The sequence below is a fragment of the Triturus cristatus genome, chromosome 12 (genome assembly GCF_964204655.1).
Source record: "Triturus cristatus chromosome 12, aTriCri1.1, whole genome shotgun sequence".
NCBI lineage: Eukaryota > Metazoa > Chordata > Amphibia > Caudata > Salamandridae > Triturus > Triturus cristatus.
The window spans coordinates 207,903,701-207,924,454 of record NC_140595.1 but is presented as its reverse complement, the minus strand read 5'-3'; the positions used below and the strand labels follow the sequence as shown (position 1 = coordinate 207,924,454).

Sequence of the window (20,754 nt, the reverse complement as noted above, 5' to 3'; positions counted from 1 at the left end):
AGGTACTTGAAGCTAAATTAGAAGTAGTTGTTAAGCCACTTGTGGAAAAGATGGATTCATTGACAGCCGAAGTGACTAGACTGGGTGGCCTCTTAACTCAAATAATCAATGACCAGAGCCTAGTACAGAGGGAGATAGTGGATCAACCTGGAAATGCTGTACAGATGCCGTTGTTAGAGAGAGTAAGTACATCTAATCCCAGGGAGATAAGCCGAATGGACGGCAATATTATTCAGACTAAAGTGACTTCAGCTAGTACAGAGTGGTCTTCAGTCCCAGAGAGAAAAATACGCTCCATTAATCTACCACCAGACTGTGAGCCATATGTTGTCGTTCTCTCAAATGTTCCACCCCTAGACTCTTCTCTATCTAATTCACGATATGAATCACATGATTCACTTAAACGGAAAACAATTTCTTGGTTGAACAAAAATTGTGGGTTTCCTACTAATTATTCGGATCAGATACTATCTACTAGACTGGTTTCTTGGATTGGTAATGCTAGGAAAACCTGTAGGGGTGAATGTGTAATTATAAATTTTAGACATCCACAACATGTGGCGACTGTGTTACTTAGAGCGGCATCGCTGGCACCGGGGGAGAATAGTGTGGGTGTGCATCCTTTGGGATATTTTTATAGTCACCTAAGTAGGGCCCCGCAGATTAACACTATAAGTAGGCCTCAGAATCCCAGCAGATGTCCAATTTTTCAGATTCCTATTAATAATAGATATCTGGCATTGAGCACACTGGATCAGAATGATTGACTCCTGTCGGTTGATAATCTCGATTCAGAGGTAACTGTAGACACCCAGGCTGGAAAGTCAAATCCGAGTATCATAGAGATTGAACAATTAAGGATGGAGGCTTCTGCATTATCTTACGATGTTAGATCTCGATCTGCTTTTTCCTTCAAAGTTGTGGCAACAGATGAGCTCCTAAATAGTGCAGGACCTAGAAATGGTAGCTTGGGTGAGGCTGGCCAGTGTTGTATTAGGAGCACCGAGGCAGAGGGAAATATTATTGAAAATAATCCAGTTGATGGAATAAATACCCCAATTAGACCTGTAGATGGTTTAGCTAGGCATGATAGATTGTTGAATGCATTTTTACCTTGCCCAGAAGGAAATCCACCTGTAAGACTAACATCATGGAACATAGCAGGTATAGCTAGGAATCTACGGGATGTCGCTTGGTGCTCCTATATTGAGGAGTATGATATTATTCTTCTACAGGAGACTTGGGCTGTAGAAATGCCTCACAGGTTAGGGTACAAAACATTCTGTTGTGATGCTATCCCGTCAGTAAGAGGAAGAGCGTCAGGGGGGTTGGTGATATGGGTAAGAGTTACTTTAGAAATAGATGTTACCCAATTATCGATTTTTTTTCTCCTGATTTATTGGGATTAAAAATGGTGACCAGGGAAAAAGGAACCATATATTTAATAAATATATATAATAGACCACATCCATCTAATAGGGAATCCAAGGTGGTAGAGCTTTTGGATTCCTTCTTAGATACATTAAGTCCAAACGTACAGGTAGTAGTCGGAGGGGATGTTAATTGTAAATATGAACCAGTGTTGGGCCTGGATAACTTATTTGATGAGCAGGATATTGCAAATAACATCCTGTCTCTGGATTCGTCTGGGTTAGCTAAAAGTACTATAGCTGCTATTCAGATTTTACAGCTGACCGTGGCCCATGATTTAAGGGCATGTAATGGCCGTTTCCAGTCCGACAGACCATCGGCTCCAACATTTTGTAAAGGCAACTGTTGGTCACATATAGACTTTATATTGGTCTCTCTGAGCCTATGGTATTTAATAATCGACTTTAAAATAGATCATAGGACAGAGAGTGACCGTCTTCCACTTCAACTTTGGTTAGACCCTGAGCCTTTTATACCTAAATTAGCTGGAGAAGCTATGTTAAACAGCTCTCTTTGGGGAACCTCAGGCAACAAACAATAGGCGTGCTCTAAGATGGCCCTATATCCTGGCTAAAGAAGAGACAATGCTAAATATTTATATTACATTTGCTGATACCATTGTAGCATGCCAGATGCCCCTATTGGGCACCCAGGGTGTTTTAGATCTGCACTATAAATTGGTAGATGCGCTAACTCCCCTTTTGAGTAAAATTTACAAAAGGGATAAGAACCGAAAGGAAAACTATTTAGAGTTAGCTAAGTCCCATCTGATCCAGGCTGTTAAATCTAAGAACCCACTGGGTATAAGAGATAGTAGACAGGCATATAATAAAATACTGACCAAAGAAAAAAAACTTGCGATGATGCCTTATGGGATGATCTCTTAAATGCGGCTAAATCGAGAGACCAGGGCGCTTTTGGGAATTTAATTTCAAAAGGAAATAAAAAGGGCAGATCGCTTAAGGATATTTACCTAGATGAAAAAACATGGTGCGACCATTTTTCTAAACTTTATTCTAATGACAATGAAGGGTTGCCCATAGGGGAATCAAGTGATTAACTTAGCATTGAGTATTGCTCCCTTGCGATTTAGCCTAGAGGAGACTACCCAGGTATTACAGGCCGTCAAAATGGGCAAAGCCCCAGGTCCTGATAAGATCCCCGGTGATCTATTGAAGCATGATGTGGAAGTTTGGGGGCCCTATATTAATTTCTTATGTAACTCTATAGTGGCCGGAACTCCAATCCCCGAAACCTGGAAAGGGGCAGAAATTGTAACAATTTAAAAAAAAGGTGATCGTTATGATCCGGGAAATTATCGCCCTATAAGTTTAATAGATCTTTTACAAAAGGTTTTTGCCAGACCTATTTTAAATAGACTTTTAGAATGGATAGAGGGGACTCAGATATTATCTAAATACCAGGCAGGGTTTAGATCGAAAACCAGCACGGTTGATCAGGAATTTAGGTTCACGTGCATCTGCTGGAAGTACATTAATATAAGGAAGGGCAGTTTGTACGTGGCGTTCATTGACTTGAGGGCCGCTTTCGACCTCGTTCCGCGTAATTTGTTGTGGATCACACTTAAGAATATGGCGGTCCCTGGTGAGCTACTTAAAGAACTCATCAGACTACATACAGGGAATTACGCCAAAGTCAGATGGGGCAAAGGTGGTGAAATTGCAAAGGCCATACCTGTAAGACGGGATGTGCGCCAAGGCTGTGTGTTGGCGCCTACACTCTTCTCATTATACGTCAATGATATACCTATTTTTTTAAGGGATTGTGACCATGACTCTCCGAAGCTAGGAGATGAGGCGATCACGGCATTACTTTTTGAGAAGAAGTGGAGGTGGCACCAGGTATGAAGTCAACAGTCACGTGAGAAAGGATAAGTTCACTGGGTTACTTTATTCTCCTTCATGTAACATATAAAAACAGCCAACGCGTTTCGTTCCGTTTAAAGGAACTTCATCAGGGCTGTAACCAATACAAAACAACATATAAATAACAACATAAATATGAACATGGACATTTGATAATGACAGACATTATAATTATAACACACATGGCACTAAACATTTAAAACATCATGCATTATGTGCATGGCCATATATAAAATCACATAATACATGTAAACATAACTCATGAGCCACACAACATGGATGATTGTATCAATACATCGTTAAAAAAGGAATACGTTACAAAAATACATACTATTTATAATCATATGTAGGCATCATATCTTATGAATTTCAAGGAGAGCAAAAGGGGAAAAAAGGGGAGGGGGGAGTGGGAGAAAAAATGTGAAGCGGGAAGAGCAAAAACGGAAGTAGTGATGAAGAAAGAAGAGTGAGAGAAAAGGAATCTGGCCCTGAAAGGGTGGTATCAATTGTTATTAGCATAAATGCAATAGGCACTCCCCAGATACGGTACACAAATATTGGGGATGATGAGGTAATATGTAATTTCTCAAAAAGCATGTATGAATAAAATGAATAGTATATATTTAAAGGTCAAATCTCACCAGAAAGTAATTCTGAAAGAAGCGTTCTGTGTCAGTATTCTCTGTAAATCTCCAAAGAAGTAAAAATAAAGGTTGTTTTCAATCAATCTAAAACAAAAGTGGATGATGGTAAAAGGCCGAAATCTGACCATAAGACAATGTCACATATTGTTAACGTAAAAGCACTGGGTATATGCGGTACACGATTTCATGTGAGAACAAAAAAGAGATAGTCTGTAGTTTCCTAATTGATAAAGTACATCAAGGAGCATGTATGTATAGATGTGATCTCACCAGAAATGTAATTCCGAAAAGACCCCTCTATGCGAACTTTCTCTGTAAGATATCCAAAACAGTAAACATCAAGGTTGATGAAGTCAATCTAAAATAAAAGTTGATAATACCCATTATATAGAGGCCAGATGAGTTTGTAAAAATTACAACAATAATGATTATAAAGGAGAAACGCAAAAACGAGTCCATATATTGGAGACCGATCAAGTATCAACACGATGTATGGCCTAGTACTGCAGACGATCCCTCCCCTTTTTTCCCCTTTTGCTCTCCTTGAAATTCATAAGATATGATGCCTACATATGATTATAAATAGTATGTATTTTTGTAACGTATTCCTTTTTTAACGATGTATTGATACAATCATCCATGTTGTGTGGCTCATGAGTTATGTTTACATGTATTATGTGATTTTATATATGGCCATGCACATAATGCATGATGTTTTAAATGTTTAGTGCCATGTGTGTTATAATTATAATGTCTGTCATTATCAAATGTCCATGTTCATATTTATGTTGTTATTTATATGTTGTTTTGTATTGGTTACAGCCCTGATGAAGTTCCTTTAAACGGAACGAAACGCGTTGGCTGTTTTTATATGTTACATGAAGGAGAATAAAGTAACCCAGTGAACTTATCCTTTCTCACGTGACTGTTGACTTCATACCTGGTGCCACCTCCACTTCTTCTCATCTATCTTCTCTGGTTGTCCAGTGGGATCCAAACACAGCAGGTCCCGGAGTTGCTTGGCACAGGATACATACTAATATGGGACTTTGATATTGATGTGCGCACTACCAGTCGGCTGTGTTAAGTTTTTGTTTTTCTATACGGCATTACTTTTTGCCGATGATACGATCCTCATCTCACAGACTCCAAAGGCTCTACAAAATTTGGTGAATTCCTTCTATAGCTACTGTGTAGGGAAGGGGTTAGAGATAAATTCTTCCAAAACAAAATACATGTCCGTAAACCCTCAGAAGTCCTTTAGGAAGAACTTGGCCTTAAATAATGAAAAACTGGAATACGTGGGGAGTTTTAATTATCTAGGAATTATGCTGGATAGTACCCGTTCATGGAAGGGGCAGTTGGAAAAAAGTAAATTATCCTTAAAACAAAACTCGATGCTTATTTTAAAAATGCACGGCTGTAGTTATTCTAAAGCCATTACGCCGGCACTTGAGGTATTTAAGGCGAAGGCCCAATCAGCCGCACTTTATGGTGCTGAGGTATGGGGGCATTCCTGTAAAAACAACTTTGAAAAGGAAGAAAATTGTTTTATACGTAGGTTGCTTAAAATACCAACTAGAACCCCCCTTGTCCCAGTGTTCCTGGATATTAATCTTAAAAGGACAGACTACCAAGCCATATTAAGGCCATTACTGTATTGGGTTAGGTTATGGACAACCCCGGAGTTGAGTGTTTACAAGAGTGGACTGATAGAAATATTACAGTTCGATGTGTATAAGAAAATTACATGATTAAAGCACATTTGTCAATGGTATAATAGGTTAGGGCTCTCCCATTTATGGGAAGAACCTCCGAATATGACGCCGCCCTTCAAAAAGCTTGTAAAGTCTACTTTCTGGTCTTATGTCAATGGTGAATTATTCCTTAGCTCATCAATTGGCACACTGAATCAGAAATTTTTGACTATAAAGGATAACCCAGAATTTGAACAATTCATGGATGAGATAAGACCACCACTGGCAAAAACGTTATATCTGCAATTCAGATATGGGGTCCTACAGATTACTGCAAACACCTGTAGGTGGGGGGGTAAAAAGGACCGTGGTCTGTGTACCATCTGCTCTCTAAAGGCAAAGGAAGATGATGTTCATCTATTGTTCTTTTGTCCGGTCTATAAAAAACGGAGGGACCGTTGGATCAAACCCTTATGTAAAAACATGGGGGGTTAGGTCCTATAAAGAGGCAGAACGTATAATTAAGTCAAATACCTCGCAACTGGTAGTGTTTTGTATAAGTAGGTTTTTATTTAATGTGTACCTCATGAGTAAACAGATTGGTTGTAAGCTGTAATGTATTATTGTGGTCTGCAGTTTCCCCTAGCCCTGTATAGTTAGTATAAAATGTACTGATCCCTTCTTTTAAGGTGTTTTAAAAAAAAAAAAAAAAATCTGGCTTTTTAAATTAATTTATAAAAGTATGTTTTTGATTTTTTAATGCAGAGGTAAATAAAATGAACACCATTAAATTGTCTCATCATAACACTAGTTAATAGAGTGCTTACAATAAGCCTTAAAATCAATCAAAAATTGGCAAATCCAATAGGTCTCCCCTAATCATTGCTTTTTGCACATCGAAAATTACTTTTGCTAATGCTATGGAGCATCGGTCGGAAACAAAAATGTGCAGTGGAGTTTACATGCACATGCATCATCATGGATGCAAGCATATATGCGTCATGACTCTGGCGCTACAGCTTGACGAGGCAGCCGCCATTTTGTTATTCTTTTTAGTTACGATTCAAAGATAGTGGGCACCAATATTGCAGTGGTAAATAAAAAAGCAACAAAAGAGTGGGTGGTGGGAGCAGGTGAGCAAGGGAGAAACCTGAGGATGTGGGGAGAAAAATTGAAGTGAAAAAAATGTTTTAAAAAAAACAAATGAGGCAGGAGGGAACAACAGGAACACGTAATGGGAGGCTGTTTGAGGTGGTTAACACCAAATGAAGGAGATAGCAAAAAGATACATGCAGTCACCTGAAGTTAATAAAGAAATTAAAAAAACAGTCCCAGAATGTAGGCATTGAAATGATCCAAGTCATCTATTCAAGAGCATGGTAAGGAAGGGTTCTCCTGGGGACACACACGAGAAAAGGAGAGATAAGAAGTAAGCAAATTAGACTGACATGAAAACCGAGTGTTGTAAGCAATGGGCTGGTCTAAATCCAACTGTAAATATTGTTATCGACCACAGTAGATCTTCAACAATACAGTTTAAAGCTGTCTTACGGATTCTCCATTTAAAAGGGTAATGGTTGAGTAAATCCGCTGTAATGAATTGCCTTTTATTCTCAATAACCCATATTTTTAAAATGATCAACGAAAGACCTGTAAGGCAGTTATTTGAATTGGATGAATATTAGTAGAGAGTTCCAAATTTTGAGAATTGTTTGAGCTATTTATGAAAATTAAAAATTTTCTTTCCTACTGACAGAGTTAATTTGTAGGCACTGGGAATAACAGAGATTCCGTGTTATGGTGAATTTGAATGAAATGTAGTGCTTTGTGTAGCGGTACGTGTAATAGGAAATTCCCAAGGTGACTTCTCCAGACAGGCCTTTGAGGAAGCAGAGTTCCAAAGGCCCCTCCACGATAAAGAATAGGAACGTGACCTTGAGTTTCCGAAGGTATCTCGAAACTATCGTCTTAACAACATACAGAATCACATGCTGCATCGTGCATATCTGACCCAAGAAATGCTCCAGCACTATTACCCCAACTCACACTTCACCTGTCCTAGATGTCCAGAGCCCGGTGCTTCTTTCCTCCACATGTTCTGGGCTTGCCCGGCACTTCACGCATACTGGACCACGATTCACGCCACTCTGCTCGAGGTAACGGGGCTCAGCGATCTCAATACATGGGAGGTCTGTGCGTTGGGCATAGCTAGGCGCCGTAAACACCAAAAGGTGGAGTCGCGTTTTGTCTCCCTCTGCATCCTCTTAGCAAAGAGGAGCATAGCCATGCACTGGAGGGCACCGGGTGGACCATCAATCGGGGCGTGGCGGGGGGGGCCTCGGAGGAGGAGGCGCTTAGATTGGAAGAGATTCAGGGCACCCGCAAACACCACATTTCCATGCACTGGGGCACGCTACTTCATGCCTTCAAACAGGTGGCAACAGATGAGCCACCCACGCATGCCCCCACTCCCCCCGCAGAGAAAGCACGCCGCAAGAGTGCACAGCATACCCCCCCAGAAAACGGATGCCCAGAGAGGAGCGAACCCCAACCCGCACACGGAAGGCAGTCAGTACCCCCTAAGTAGCCCAACGCATCCCACCCTCTGCACCACAAAGCCCAGCAACTATCACCGTCCCTATGACCCACTAGCCTTCAATTGCACGTGCATACTTCTACACAGTGAGTCCCTATTCAAAATACCTATGTTGAAGAGTTATGTTTTATATTAAAAGAATACACAATAGGTGAGGATACCGTGCACCGTACACAGTAGGTCAACACAAGAGCAACAGCACGCCTTACAGGGAACAGCACAAGATCACACGGGCGGTATTTGCGAGCCGCCCCCAGGTGCAGTATAGATTTTTGTGTTAAGACTTATGCTGCCACCCAATGTAACTGCACCCAAGAGCATTCAGTCCTGTAGTGCTGTACGGAACACCTGTATCGATGTTATCACGATGTATTGACCTTGTATATCAATGAAATGCTAATATAAAGATTTTACAAAAAAACGACGGGCCTTTGAGCTTCCCAGACTGCAGTACTTGATGTGATCCTACTTCAGTGTTTAATTTGAGCAGGTGGTTTCTGATGCTCAGCACTGGCACTTAATCATCAACTCTGGTGCTTGAGCACTAGTTAAGGACACATTCATTTTTGGTAGGCACAGCCGAGGCTGGAACCTGGTTCCCCAGCCCCGAGGTCAGCAGCGCTGGCCATTACACCACATCCTGTCCCTCCACTTGTAGGGTTTCATGGCTTCTGTTTTAAGCGGCGCTAACAGGAGAAATGGGCTGGTAGAAGCTGCCTCCTGATGAGAGCCCCGGCACTTATTATTATTTTTTTTACAAATTAACAACTGGCCTGCTGTCATGTACTTTGTCTAGTACATGAATGTAACTGAGTTTTGTGCAGTATTTGATAATAATGGGCGGCCAGAATACTGCTCTATAAACGATCTTCAGTGTTGTCCTCCAACTCCTGCCTGTCTTTCCAGCAATGTGATCTGAAGCTTCCATTTCTGCTCAGATGGGATTTGCACCCTGTGTCCTGATCTGCCAGTACCAGTCAGTACTGACCTGCAGGGCACTCCTTCCATTCATTTTTTACTTAAAGGCCTTTTTCTGCCATGGCCCTTAGACTTATTGAATTTTGGGCTGTTTTATCGTCACAGTTCCTATACTGTACCCATTATTGTAGCAGTCGAAAGCATCTTTGCTTCTTTGTTGTTCAACCATAGCCGATCTTCAGTACTAATCTGCTGTCCCTTGTCAGACAGGCCAGTACTAACATGCAGTATTCCTTGCTATTCCATTGCTGAGCCCTTTGTATCTCTTTTTATTTCTGTTCCGAAACCTGTCCTAAACTCCCCATTCTGCACCTTCCACATTTTCAGTAGTTGTGTATTTCCAAACCTTGAAGAGCACTCAATGGTTCTGGTCTTCATTACCCCGTTATAATTCTTTATTGAGGCAGCCATAAGTCTTTGACAGTGTATTCAAATGCGTCTGGGGGCATCTTAATCTTCTCCAATACTTGCATTCCAAATGGCTCTTCAAAGAGATCACTCTGCTTTTCCAGTACTTCACTCCACTATATGCTAGTGACATCAAGGGATTGATATGAAAGCCTGCAAAGGGGCAGAGACCAGCCTCGCTTCCGCCAACCTCCTTTCATCCAAACCATCTCACAAATAACACACCTAAGACCAACCCCCACATATGCCTCTTATGACCTGGTTCTCATCAATTATGAAAACAATCTTGCCTTCCTGCAGTGGTCTGTGCTTTGATATCATGCTTACTGTGCTCTTTTAAGTTCCCCATTGCGCCTGAGTCAAGTTGTTGAGTCCAGCATTCACTTTGGGCACCGTAAACGAGTCCTGTTCTTCTTCACGGTACGGTAATTAAGCAATGGCAACATATAAAGCTACTGCTTTGCAGTTCTGTACAGGCTTGTTACTCATTGGAATTCTGCTGCCAGCTCTCCCACACCCTTATGGCTTTTCATAACCGTGTTTACTTAGATTGCTCCCAGTTTTTTTGCCAAAAGTGCCCCTTGCCACCATGCACCAACATTAACATCCTTCTTCCTTAAATCCTAGAGAAATCTGAAATCTTTTCATTTCTTTGCTGTTCTTAAATGTTTGAGGCTAGCACTCAGGATATTGAATCTGTTTTACACTACTATGCTACCCTCCAGTTGAACTCAAAAGTGTACATAGTTAACTGTAATGAGTAAATATTCTTTGTTATATTGCTGTGCCTAGAAGGGCTCTGAATTGTATTTTGTTGGCAAACTTATATTTACTCTGTTTGTATACATAGCGTGAGCAGCTACATGGAGCAGCTGAGTGCTGATCTGGAGGCCTTCGCTGCCCATGCAGGAAGGACCACTGTGGAAGCATCAGATGTTGAACTTTTGATGAGACGGTAAGTGGGATCTTTGCTGTATGACAAAACAAAGCAAGAATAACTTGTCAGTAAAAAAAACAAATTACACACCCCCTGCATGTTATGACTTCTTGTCGCTGTTCCTAAAAGTAGTTGACCAACATCACTCGATTGTTTTTTTTAACAGGTATTCCTTTTGTCACTAAAGTAAGAAGTTTCAATATAAAAACCATAACATCTTACAAAGCAAACTAGCTACTCACTATGGTTATCCCCAAAACAATTAAGTTAAGGTTGCGCCGTGAAATCCTTCTACACAGTCTGGTCCCACATACCAACTTAAAATTGTTCAATGTCCCAGTATACTAAGTGCCAAGCAGTCTGGTACTTCCAATCTCTGTTGATAAACATGTCCGTGCTGCTATCATACAACAGCAGAGGGCTATGTGGTGGATAGCCAATCACGAGTATTTTACTCCTAGTATTACCAGTGTTACTGGGGAACCACTGCCTGTAATTTGGGGGGGGGGGGGGGGGGGGGGGGGGGAGGGGTGGTACTCGTGTGACTTATTTTTTTGTATTTTCTTATTACGATTTTTTTTTTTTTTGAAGTTTCATGATACAAACAACAATAAGAAATCTGCATCAACGTCTTTATGCAATGGTCGGATAAGCACATGCCATAATTGAAAAATAACTTGGCCTGACTCAGGGAGATGGCCCCTTAATTCTCAAGAAATGTCCCACATGCTCTCCCTCCTCTCCCCTTCTGCTGTCTTACCCAACAATAGCTCTGCATGCTCTCCCCACCCCTCTAAGACGTGTGTGTTAATACATACATTTGTGGAGGACCCTGTATGTCTCTTGGCCTGGATGTAGGCGGTAGGCGCTCGGCATAAATATGATTTGGTTCCTGCCACAGTATAAGGTCCTGGATCCAGTCCTTAAATTTTGGTGTTCTGCCCCACCCCCACCTACAAGCCACCCTTCTCTTCGCCAACAAGAGCCCTAGTGCTGTTAATTTCCTAGAAGCAGCCTCAATTTCTTCAGTATATCCCAGCAGGGACATCGGCAGCGACGTCCCTACCATCTCTCCGAGCACCTCCAGGATCTGGCGCCAGTATGCCATGATAGGTGCACATTCCCATGCTAAGTGCAGAAAGTCTGTGTTCCCACACCTGTCACATCTATCATCTGCCCGAATCTGGGATCTGTGCATCTTAGCCGGGTGTAATACAAATGGTGGAGAAACCTGTAATGTATTATCCTCAAGCGGCTTATAGCAGATATGTTTCCCGTCTGATTACAGCTATATGTCCACTGTTTATCTGAGAGGGGTATGCCCAAATCTGCCTCCCATCAAGTCCTAGAGGCAGCTGGGTCATGTGTCAATGATGCCTGCGTGCGGTGATATAGCAGGGAGACTATGTGAGACGGGGAAGCGCACTGTAAAATTGTGTGTAGTGGGCCCAGTGTTGGTGGCTCTCGAGGGAAATCACGTGTGATAGCCTTAATGCTCTGGCGGAGTCTCACGTACATGAACCGCTCCATGGACGTAGGTTCACTGTGGTGAAATAATTGTTCTTTAATTTTAAAAAGTCCGTTGTTAAAGAGGTCCCCCATGTGTTCATTTTTAATTTTTGCAGCATTCACTGACAAACCACTTCTCTTGTGACCTCAAGGTCCGAATACTGTGAAAGTTGCACTTTTGGTGAATATAGTATTGGTATTTCAAGTCTAGCAGCCATGTCCCTCCATGCCGCATTAGTGCTGTCTACAGTGGTGCGATCCAAATCCCTGACCCTAGGTCTATGTGCAATGAATCCCACTAGTGGGATAGGGCCCATATATCCCTGCTCAATGGCTAGGTGCGGCATGTATGAGGGAGAATGAAACCAGTATGTGGCAAAGTGTGCCTGTGCACTTACATAATATAGTTTCATATCCGGTGCCTCGAAGCCACCCTGTGAAAAGGGGCGAGTTAATGTGTCCCATTTTAGCCTGGGTTGTCTCCCTCCCACGCCAGCCTGATCAGTTGCGATTTAAAAACAAATTTGACTCTGGTTGTATAGTATGTTTATAAACAGGTACAGCAGTTTGGGCAGTATTATCATTTTGATCAATGATATGCATCCTGCCATAGAGAAGGGCAGAACGATCCAACGCGTTATCAGGGACGTCAGGGCACGACCGTAATTGACCCATATCAATTCTGTCCTGTCCCTAGTGATAGTTATTCCTAAATACTTTACATCTGCCTGGCACCATTCTGTAGGATAATCCAGAGGGTACTGGCGAGTGGCTTTGGTTAGTGAAAACATTAGCATCTTTGCCTAGTTAGTTGTAATTCCCGAGATCCCTCCAAAAGCAGTAAATTCCTGTAATATGGGGTTTAGGCTAACCTGCAGATTCTGGACATATAAAGTAATATCATCCGTATAAAGGTATATCAAAATTTGCCAGGTGGGGTACAGTATTGCATGTTCCCGATATTTCTGACAGATCCTCGCCGCTAGTGACTCTATAGCCAACGCAAATAATAGTCAATAGCGGTCACCTCTGTCTCGTCCCTCATGATACTCGAAATGGGGTGGAACACCCACCATTCACCGACACCCTGGCCGGCATCTGCTGATTACGGTAGTCTTATCCAGGAGAGGAAACCAGAGGGGAACCCCATCTATCCTAGCACCCCAAGGAGGTTCCCCCATTCCACCTAATCAAATGCTTTGATAGCGTCTAAAAAGACTGCCACCACTTCTATGTCTGGGTCTACATCCTGTAGCAATGAAAATAGAGTACTGAGATTATGTGAAGTTGAGCGCCCCAGAATGAACCATGTCTGATCAGGCAGTACCAGAGAGCCCATAAGGAGGCTTAGCCTAATCGCGAGCACCTTATCTAAAATCTTAACATCACAATTTATAAGGGATAATGGCCGATATGACTTGCACCTATCCCCAGGCTTCCCCTTCGTAAAGTGGCCCTATGGTCGCTTCTCTCATGGACTGAGCAAGGATTCCCTCCTCCCTAGCTTCTTCGTATACCTTCTTAAGAATTGGGACAAAGTAATCTACATACGTCTTAAAAAAAAATGGTCCGGCAGGCAATCCAAGATGGGTGCCTTGCCACATCGAAGCTGCATTACTGCAGCTCTCATCTCATCCTCCTTGAGCTCTACTGCCAGGAACTCCCTTTGTGCCTCCCTGAGCCATTCCAGCACCACATCTTCCAAATATGAGGTAGCCTGCTGCCCTCTAGTGGCGTAGAATGTGGTGAAAGTCTGTAGGATATTGGCCATGTCCTTATGTAGGTTATCATTCGAATCTCTTATCTCTAGCACATAATTGTCAATTCTAGGGCGGCGGACTTGGTCTGCAAGGGCTTTCCCTGGCCTCTCTCTCCATATCTGCGCACCCTGAAATATTGCCCCTGAAACAGGCATTCCTTGTCTGCTGTTTCCCTGCACTCCGTTAGCTTATCCCTGACGGCTATTTGTATAGTTGCTGTGGGGAAATCTGCGAGCTCTTGTTCCAACCTCTTAAGGCCCGCCTCTAGGCGATTGAGATGGTTGCGTATATCCCTCAGCACTTCTCCTTTTGCCATGCATATGATCCTAATAGTGACCTTAAAGGCTTCTCACATTGTGGCGAGGCGCATTACTGATCCAACATTTCATTGAAAAAATTCTTGTATCTCTAGCCCCAACTCTGTCCTAAAAGAGGCATCCAACAAGGTTGTAGGGTTGAGTCTCCAGGCGGCGTGAGGTGTACAGTCCGTCAGGGGGACAGGTGTGATTCGGACCGGGGAATGATCCTACAAAGTTCGAGGCTGGTGTTGATCATGTGTCACCCATGTTCCCATCCCTCTGGATACTCTCCAGTAGTCTATTCTGGACCAGGTTGAGTGTAGTGCGGAGTAGCGAGTACCTTCTTCTAGCTGAGCTTGCAGGTGTCTCGATGCATCTATTAGACAGTGGTTTGCAATGATCTGCTGCATCTGCCTCTGTGTGGCTGTGTAATGATGTGGTTGAGGGTTTGGTCTATCCTTATGAGTTCCACGGTTGTATTAAGGTCCCTGCCCAATAGCACATATGTGGACCCTATGTCCAGCACCTTCCCCCAAAGGACATTGTAAAATGTTGGATAGGCTACATATGGTCTGTAGCAGCACACAAGTGTGACAGAGTATGTTACCAACCTTCCCCACATGATGTTATATCGACCCTGTGCATCCTGCAATGACCCCACTGCATCTTATGCAGGGTTCTTCTTTATTAGTATTGCCATGCCTCTGGAGTATGTGGAGTACGTGGAAAAACCTCTGTGTCGCCCATCGTGATGCAAATGTAGAGTCTGCTCTGGGCGCCATGTGCGTTTCTTGTAACTTGCCTATGTGGATATTGTGCCTATCCAGATAAGGCAGGACTTGTCTACGTTTCTTGAGGTTGTTGTTTAAGTTTGGTTCTTTTTTACAAAAGAAGGTAGATAGGCTGTTGCAGTGACTGTTCATTGCATTGTAGCCTATGATAGTATTATCCACTACTTTTATAATGATACCGTGGGACTCCCACTACGACGACTGGGATGATTCAAGCATGTGAATCTGTGAAAGATACCAATACTGGAGAACCGTGGTTACAGGTAAGTAACTAATTTTCTTATTTGAAGACTACCACCATAGACTTGAGCGATATTGCAAGGCAAGTAGCATGGTGCAACTGGTTGGTTGTCAGATTGCCTCCTGATTGAGGTCAAAACCAGCTCTGCAATCTCAGAAGCGGCACATAAAAGATTCTGTAATCTTGTATCCACAGGCACAGTGCCACAGGACTGTGAGGGAAAAAGTAACAAATTATTGGGGAAAAAATGGTAACTGTCTCTGCAATCTCTGCAACGCAATGCCTGCGTAGATTCCTCAATGGATACCACCAACACAACTTTCCAGCTAAAGGGCAGTGGTGTAGTGCTGAGCAAATACTGCCGGCTTTATAATACATTGCTCTACCTGGAGGTGTAATCACAAATTTTGAATAAACAGTTTGATAGACCCAGGATTTATTATTAATAGGTTGATGAGGCGCTGCAGGCAATTTAAATGGATGCTGCTGCACTCTTTAGCAACACCAATCATACTGAACGGGTAGACCACACTACATACAAATGAGCAACTACCTCTACACTGCGGCTACATTTTGGCCAAGAGACAGCAAGGGATACTGAAGCCAGAACCTGTCCTACAGGAAGTAAAATAGAGAACAATGACAAAGCCCAATAGCGCAACACAAGGGAAAAGGAGGCTTTTCAGGTGGAGGTTGTGACAAACTTGTCTACCTGGGTTAACCCTTCTCATCCCATACTGCTGTGAACAGGACTGAGGGGTTAATCCAAGTCTTCAAAACATCAGTTCGGATAGCTGGGTTCTTGACCTAATTTGATTGGTCATTCACTAAATTCCTCAAAACATCTTTGATCAGAACTCCCAGAAAGGAACACCAATGACATTTGAACGGTCTTTTGGCGGAAATCTTGAGGCTTACCCTAAAAAACACTTTGTTGAAATTAAATACATTATAAAAGAATAGAGACTCTATTCAATGTTGCTCTTAGAAAATAAAAAGCAGGAATAGACTTCTTGAATGAACATTATCCATTAGTAATTTCTGAAAGTCCCTCAAGTCAAATAATTTGATTTCACACTATGCCACTCACAACAGACACCTGCTACTACTGCAGTAAGAACTGTCTAGCCCAAAATGCCTAGCCAGACCCCTCTAGCAGAAAAACACTGAAGAGGCATTGAGGACAAACAACTGTGAGATGGAATGCAGCTCCGGGTAATTACCAGTGGCTAAGATTTATTTAGTCAGTCATTTCACTAAACACTTTTATGTATTTCCTAAGCACAAAGTTCTATCATATCTGTAGCTCCATGGAGAAGCAGACCTGAACTATTCATTAGAACTGTAATCTCTATATAGTTATGATATCTTGACAAAAATTCACTCTTTAGAGAGGTGAATGATTTTGAGTGTTGTTTTCAAACATTGCTAAACGTACCAAGATGCTTTCCATCAGGGGAGCTCAACACAGTCATAGGAGCACAAATATAAAACCTTCTGGAGCCCATCTACTAGGTTATCCTGGAGTACTTGTTCATAGTGGCTACTGCTTTGGTCAGGCAAGTAGGAGAAATGTAAATGTTCTCTATAGAAGTACAATTTCTCAAGTTCTATAAAAACAAAGGTAATATCTAGTACAAATTCACATCGTAAACCAAATGTATCTGCTGCATCTCTTCTAATAAAAAGCTCTATCTAATCCATCTACCTGCGTTCTTTCCACACCCGTCACCTATGGCACTCCTAAATGATCTTTGAAGTTCTCCATAAGCAAAACAAAATGCTTATTCACAATCTGACCAACTACTTGTTTCCATTCCTCCTTTCAACAAGACAGATTAAGTGGGATAGCTTGGTGGTTCATGTCATGCGTTACTCCGACAGGCTACCATGGCACAAAGTGGAGACACTATTAGAGGTATGATTATCACAGCGCCACTTTTTGCAGGCATTCCGTTAAGACATTTGCAAATCAGCAACCTGCTCCTCAACTTATATGTTCATGATGCCTTGCTGTGTGGATGTCTACTCAAGAGCTGCACCTGGTATGGAAAAGCCAGTACTTTGACATGTGTTTCATTAAAGTGAGCCCTACTCCCAGATCCACTGTTCTGTGTTTCATGATACTTCTTTTGAAGTCATAATTCAAGCAAGTTAATCTACATAGATCAAAGCGTAAAAATAATGTCACTTAATTTTGGCTATGGTTCTCCAGCTTTAGTATGTTTCATAGGCTCACTTGTTCCAAATCTCAAGTTAAGATATTGTAGTTCCATTTGTATAGCCCTTCGTACACTTGATTAGGATCCGAAGCACATTAGTGGACAGTTGGCATGCTACACATAGGGTAGTGCTTGGTTGCAGTGTTACCTAGTTGGAACACCTTTTGATGTCATGTATGATTCACCAAAGTAATGCTCTTTTCATGTCTGGGGTCACTGCACTTGGGCATGTAGTGGTGGATAGAACACTTGGAGGTTACCTTAACTTGTGGTTGTCTGACAGAGCGGCTTTCTAAAACATTAACTCGGGAAGGACTAAGGAGATACAGCATACACAATCATAGACGTTGCTCTATATAATCTCTCTTGCAAAAACAGATAAGCTACCCACAGGCATGCATTGTATACAGCTGTATTGGGTCCACCAAATGACTACAAGATACTGACCAACGGGCATTGTCTGGAATCAGGTACCCGTAGTGAATGATCTCAAGTCCATCCAGGAATGAAAATGAGTGACTCACATCCATACACCAGAGCAATGCAGCTATGAAAATGATTTTTTCGGCTACTCATGAGTGAAAGTGAAGTGAGTTACAGAGGTGCATTGATTCTTGGCTGCCAGAGTAAATGCTGTATGGGTAGGGTAACCAGACGTCCTAGATTTGCCTGAACAGTTCTGTTTTTTTTTTTTTTTTTTCCATATTTATCCCTTTAGATTTCTGGAGAATTCTCTTTTTCAAATGGTGAAATTAACCACACAGGCAGACTTGTGTTCATGTGCACCAGTTTAAAGAGAACAATTTAATTAAGGCAGCTGATACTGTGTAAAAGTTTGGTTTAATGTATTGTGTTCTCCATGTTGGTGAGTGCTGATGATTCATTTATTTTATTCCCCATGGCAAAATTGTAGTCCCTCTGGTATGTTTATGGCATGTCCCTTTTTTTCTCCAAAATCTTGTCATCCTATGGATACCAAAGAGTGACAAGAGAGAGCGACTCACTGACCTGCACTGCTTACAGACCTTAATTGTAGATTGCTTGCATCCACCTAAGAGTAATGAAGTGCATCGTTTACGCATTCACAGAAGATACACAGTTCTAATGAGTACACATCAGAGACTACCCAAGAACTTCACAGAAGGGCAATCCACAGGCATAGTTCCTCAACAGCCATGGTTCCATGGCACAGTCCAGATGTGCAGTCCCCTATCAAAGAACCCAGCCAGAAAACAAATAAGTGTAGGAAGTTGCAAATCCAGTATGTTGTGACCTAATAGGCTATTAATAACATACACCCCTTTACGCTTATAATTAGCAGCCACGGCAGAGCATTGCATCCACTAGCTTGAGGTGGCCAAGATTCATGTTGTCTGAGTGTTCAGCCTGGGAGATCAACCAGGAAAACTGTTTTTTTAATGCTTCTGATCTCTGTTGGGATAGATTTAATAAATATTTAGCCTACACAGGGAAAAGAGATCTATGTATTTGTGCGCCATTGATAATGGAAGAGCCAGGTCTTTACTTCCTTCCTGAATTTCAGGTGGTTTCCATGTGTGTAGCCTTTGCTGAGAGGCTGTTACATAGGTTTGTAACTTGTTCAGGAAATAAGACTTGACCAATGCTGGCGTGTGTGTGTGTGTGATTTTTCTGGGAGTGAGATGTTGGACAGTTGAGTTGCTAATGTAGAACAGAGTTTTCTTTTCTGTGTGTATCATTGGAAATTAACTCAGGTGGAGAAAGGGCCTTTGTTTTAGATAGCTATGTGTACTATGAAAAGCGCATTGAAGTCAAACGGGTCTAGCTGCAGAAGCTAGTGAAGTACTTGGATAACAAGTTTAGTGCTTTCTCAAGATTGGTGTTAACATTTTCTTGTAGGACAAGCATAGATGTCTTGGAGTTTTTATGTTGTGTACAAGATGCTGCTGGTGACTGGATTAACTTGAAGGATCAAAAGCAAGTCAGAATTTATAATCAGTCCCAAATTTCCAACTTAACCTGAAGGTGATGGAGGTCTGTAGTTTCTTGGCTGGTAGTTAGTTTCTTTAGTGTTCACAGGGGTAAACTCAGTTTTAAAAAAGTTATTTGTTTATGCCCCATCCTGTCATCAATGACAAGGAGACAGTATTCAAGCCTTGATGGTTCCACCTCCTTAGGGTTTTCAGTTCTAGGTGTTGTGTTATCGTCAGCTCTGTTGTTGCAGGCTAAGTTAAAAACACAACTTAGGTATGGTATTGTTGTAAAGTAGAGGTTAAACAGTAATAAAGAGTTGACATAGCCTTGGCATAGTCCCCGGTATTTGGTGATAGGATTTCATGCAAACCGAATAGCGAGCTGATGTGCATGCCTTGGAGAAAGGAGATTCAGCTTAGGATACTTCAATGAATGTCAAACATATCAACTCACAGTACTAGTGACTGGTGGTAAAAGGTCTCCAAAACTGCAGTAGGTCCACTTATAATAGTGCTGCTACTACATTTCTGTCCATCACCAATGAGAGATCATCACAAATGGAGATTGAGGTGGATTCTGCCTGGGTGGAAGACTGTTGGTTGGTCAGAGTGTATTGTTTCCTTCCACTGTATCACAGATTTGGGTGATGACAATTCCATTATTTATTGTTTTTTTCCTAAGAATGAGTCATTGGATATCAATAATTTACTGGATTTGATACTTTCAGGTTCTTGGCTGTCAAATGGAAGATTAGGTAGGCTATAGAAATGTTGGGTGTGTGTTTTGCCAGAGAGAAACACCCGTGGTAAGAAAAATAGCTATAAAGGTTTATTCTGGAAAGTAGTCTGACAGGCAGCAAATATGCCCACTTGCCTTGACCCGTTCTTTCAATTTGGCATCTGTCTGTCCCTATGGTTTGTTTGTCATGTTTTTGTTGGCTAGATGTTGGTATTCTTGCCCTTGGCATAGTCTTCCAGATTCGTTGTTTTTGGTTTCAGGCTTGTTTGTGGTTCTGTTGCATAAGGCTTATGTGTCTGATAGTCGTGTGATAGTGCACTATAAGTTGCAAAATTCAGAGGATCCTGTGTAGTTACCTCGATGGGCATTTTGTCTTGGAGAGCCATGTGGAGTTCTAAAGTATTTTTTAATTCTTGATGCATGATTTGTATATCCTGTTGTGATTTTGGAGACATATTTTTTACATGTTGTTCCGTTGCTGTGGTAGAGTCGCAACAATTCTGAAGTTTGCCCCTTTCCCTTACTAGCAATAGGCTAACTGTGGAGCATATAAAGAGATGCTTTGTACTACTTTGCTCTCAAGAGCTCGGATGCTTTCTTCAGTTGCTCATTTTTAGAGGATTTACAGAACATATTCCCACCTACTTTTCCTGCCATTTCAAGG

General features: G+C 41.9%; 1 protein-coding gene across 7 annotated transcripts in view; it reads left to right on the top strand.

Annotated features, from left to right (window-relative positions):
* The window catches only part of CENPT (centromere protein T), a 1,095,738-nt gene that overhangs the window by 1,044,712 nt on the left and 30,272 nt on the right, over positions 1 to 20,754 (top strand). For all 7 annotated transcript variants that reach the window (XM_085638668.1, XM_085638667.1, XM_085638665.1 and 4 more), the window contains one exon: positions 10,491 to 10,595. In XM_085638668.1, coding sequence (XP_085494794.1) covers positions 10,491 to 10,595 — 105 coding nt within the window. The remainder of the gene's footprint in view (positions 1 to 10,490; positions 10,596 to 20,754) is intronic.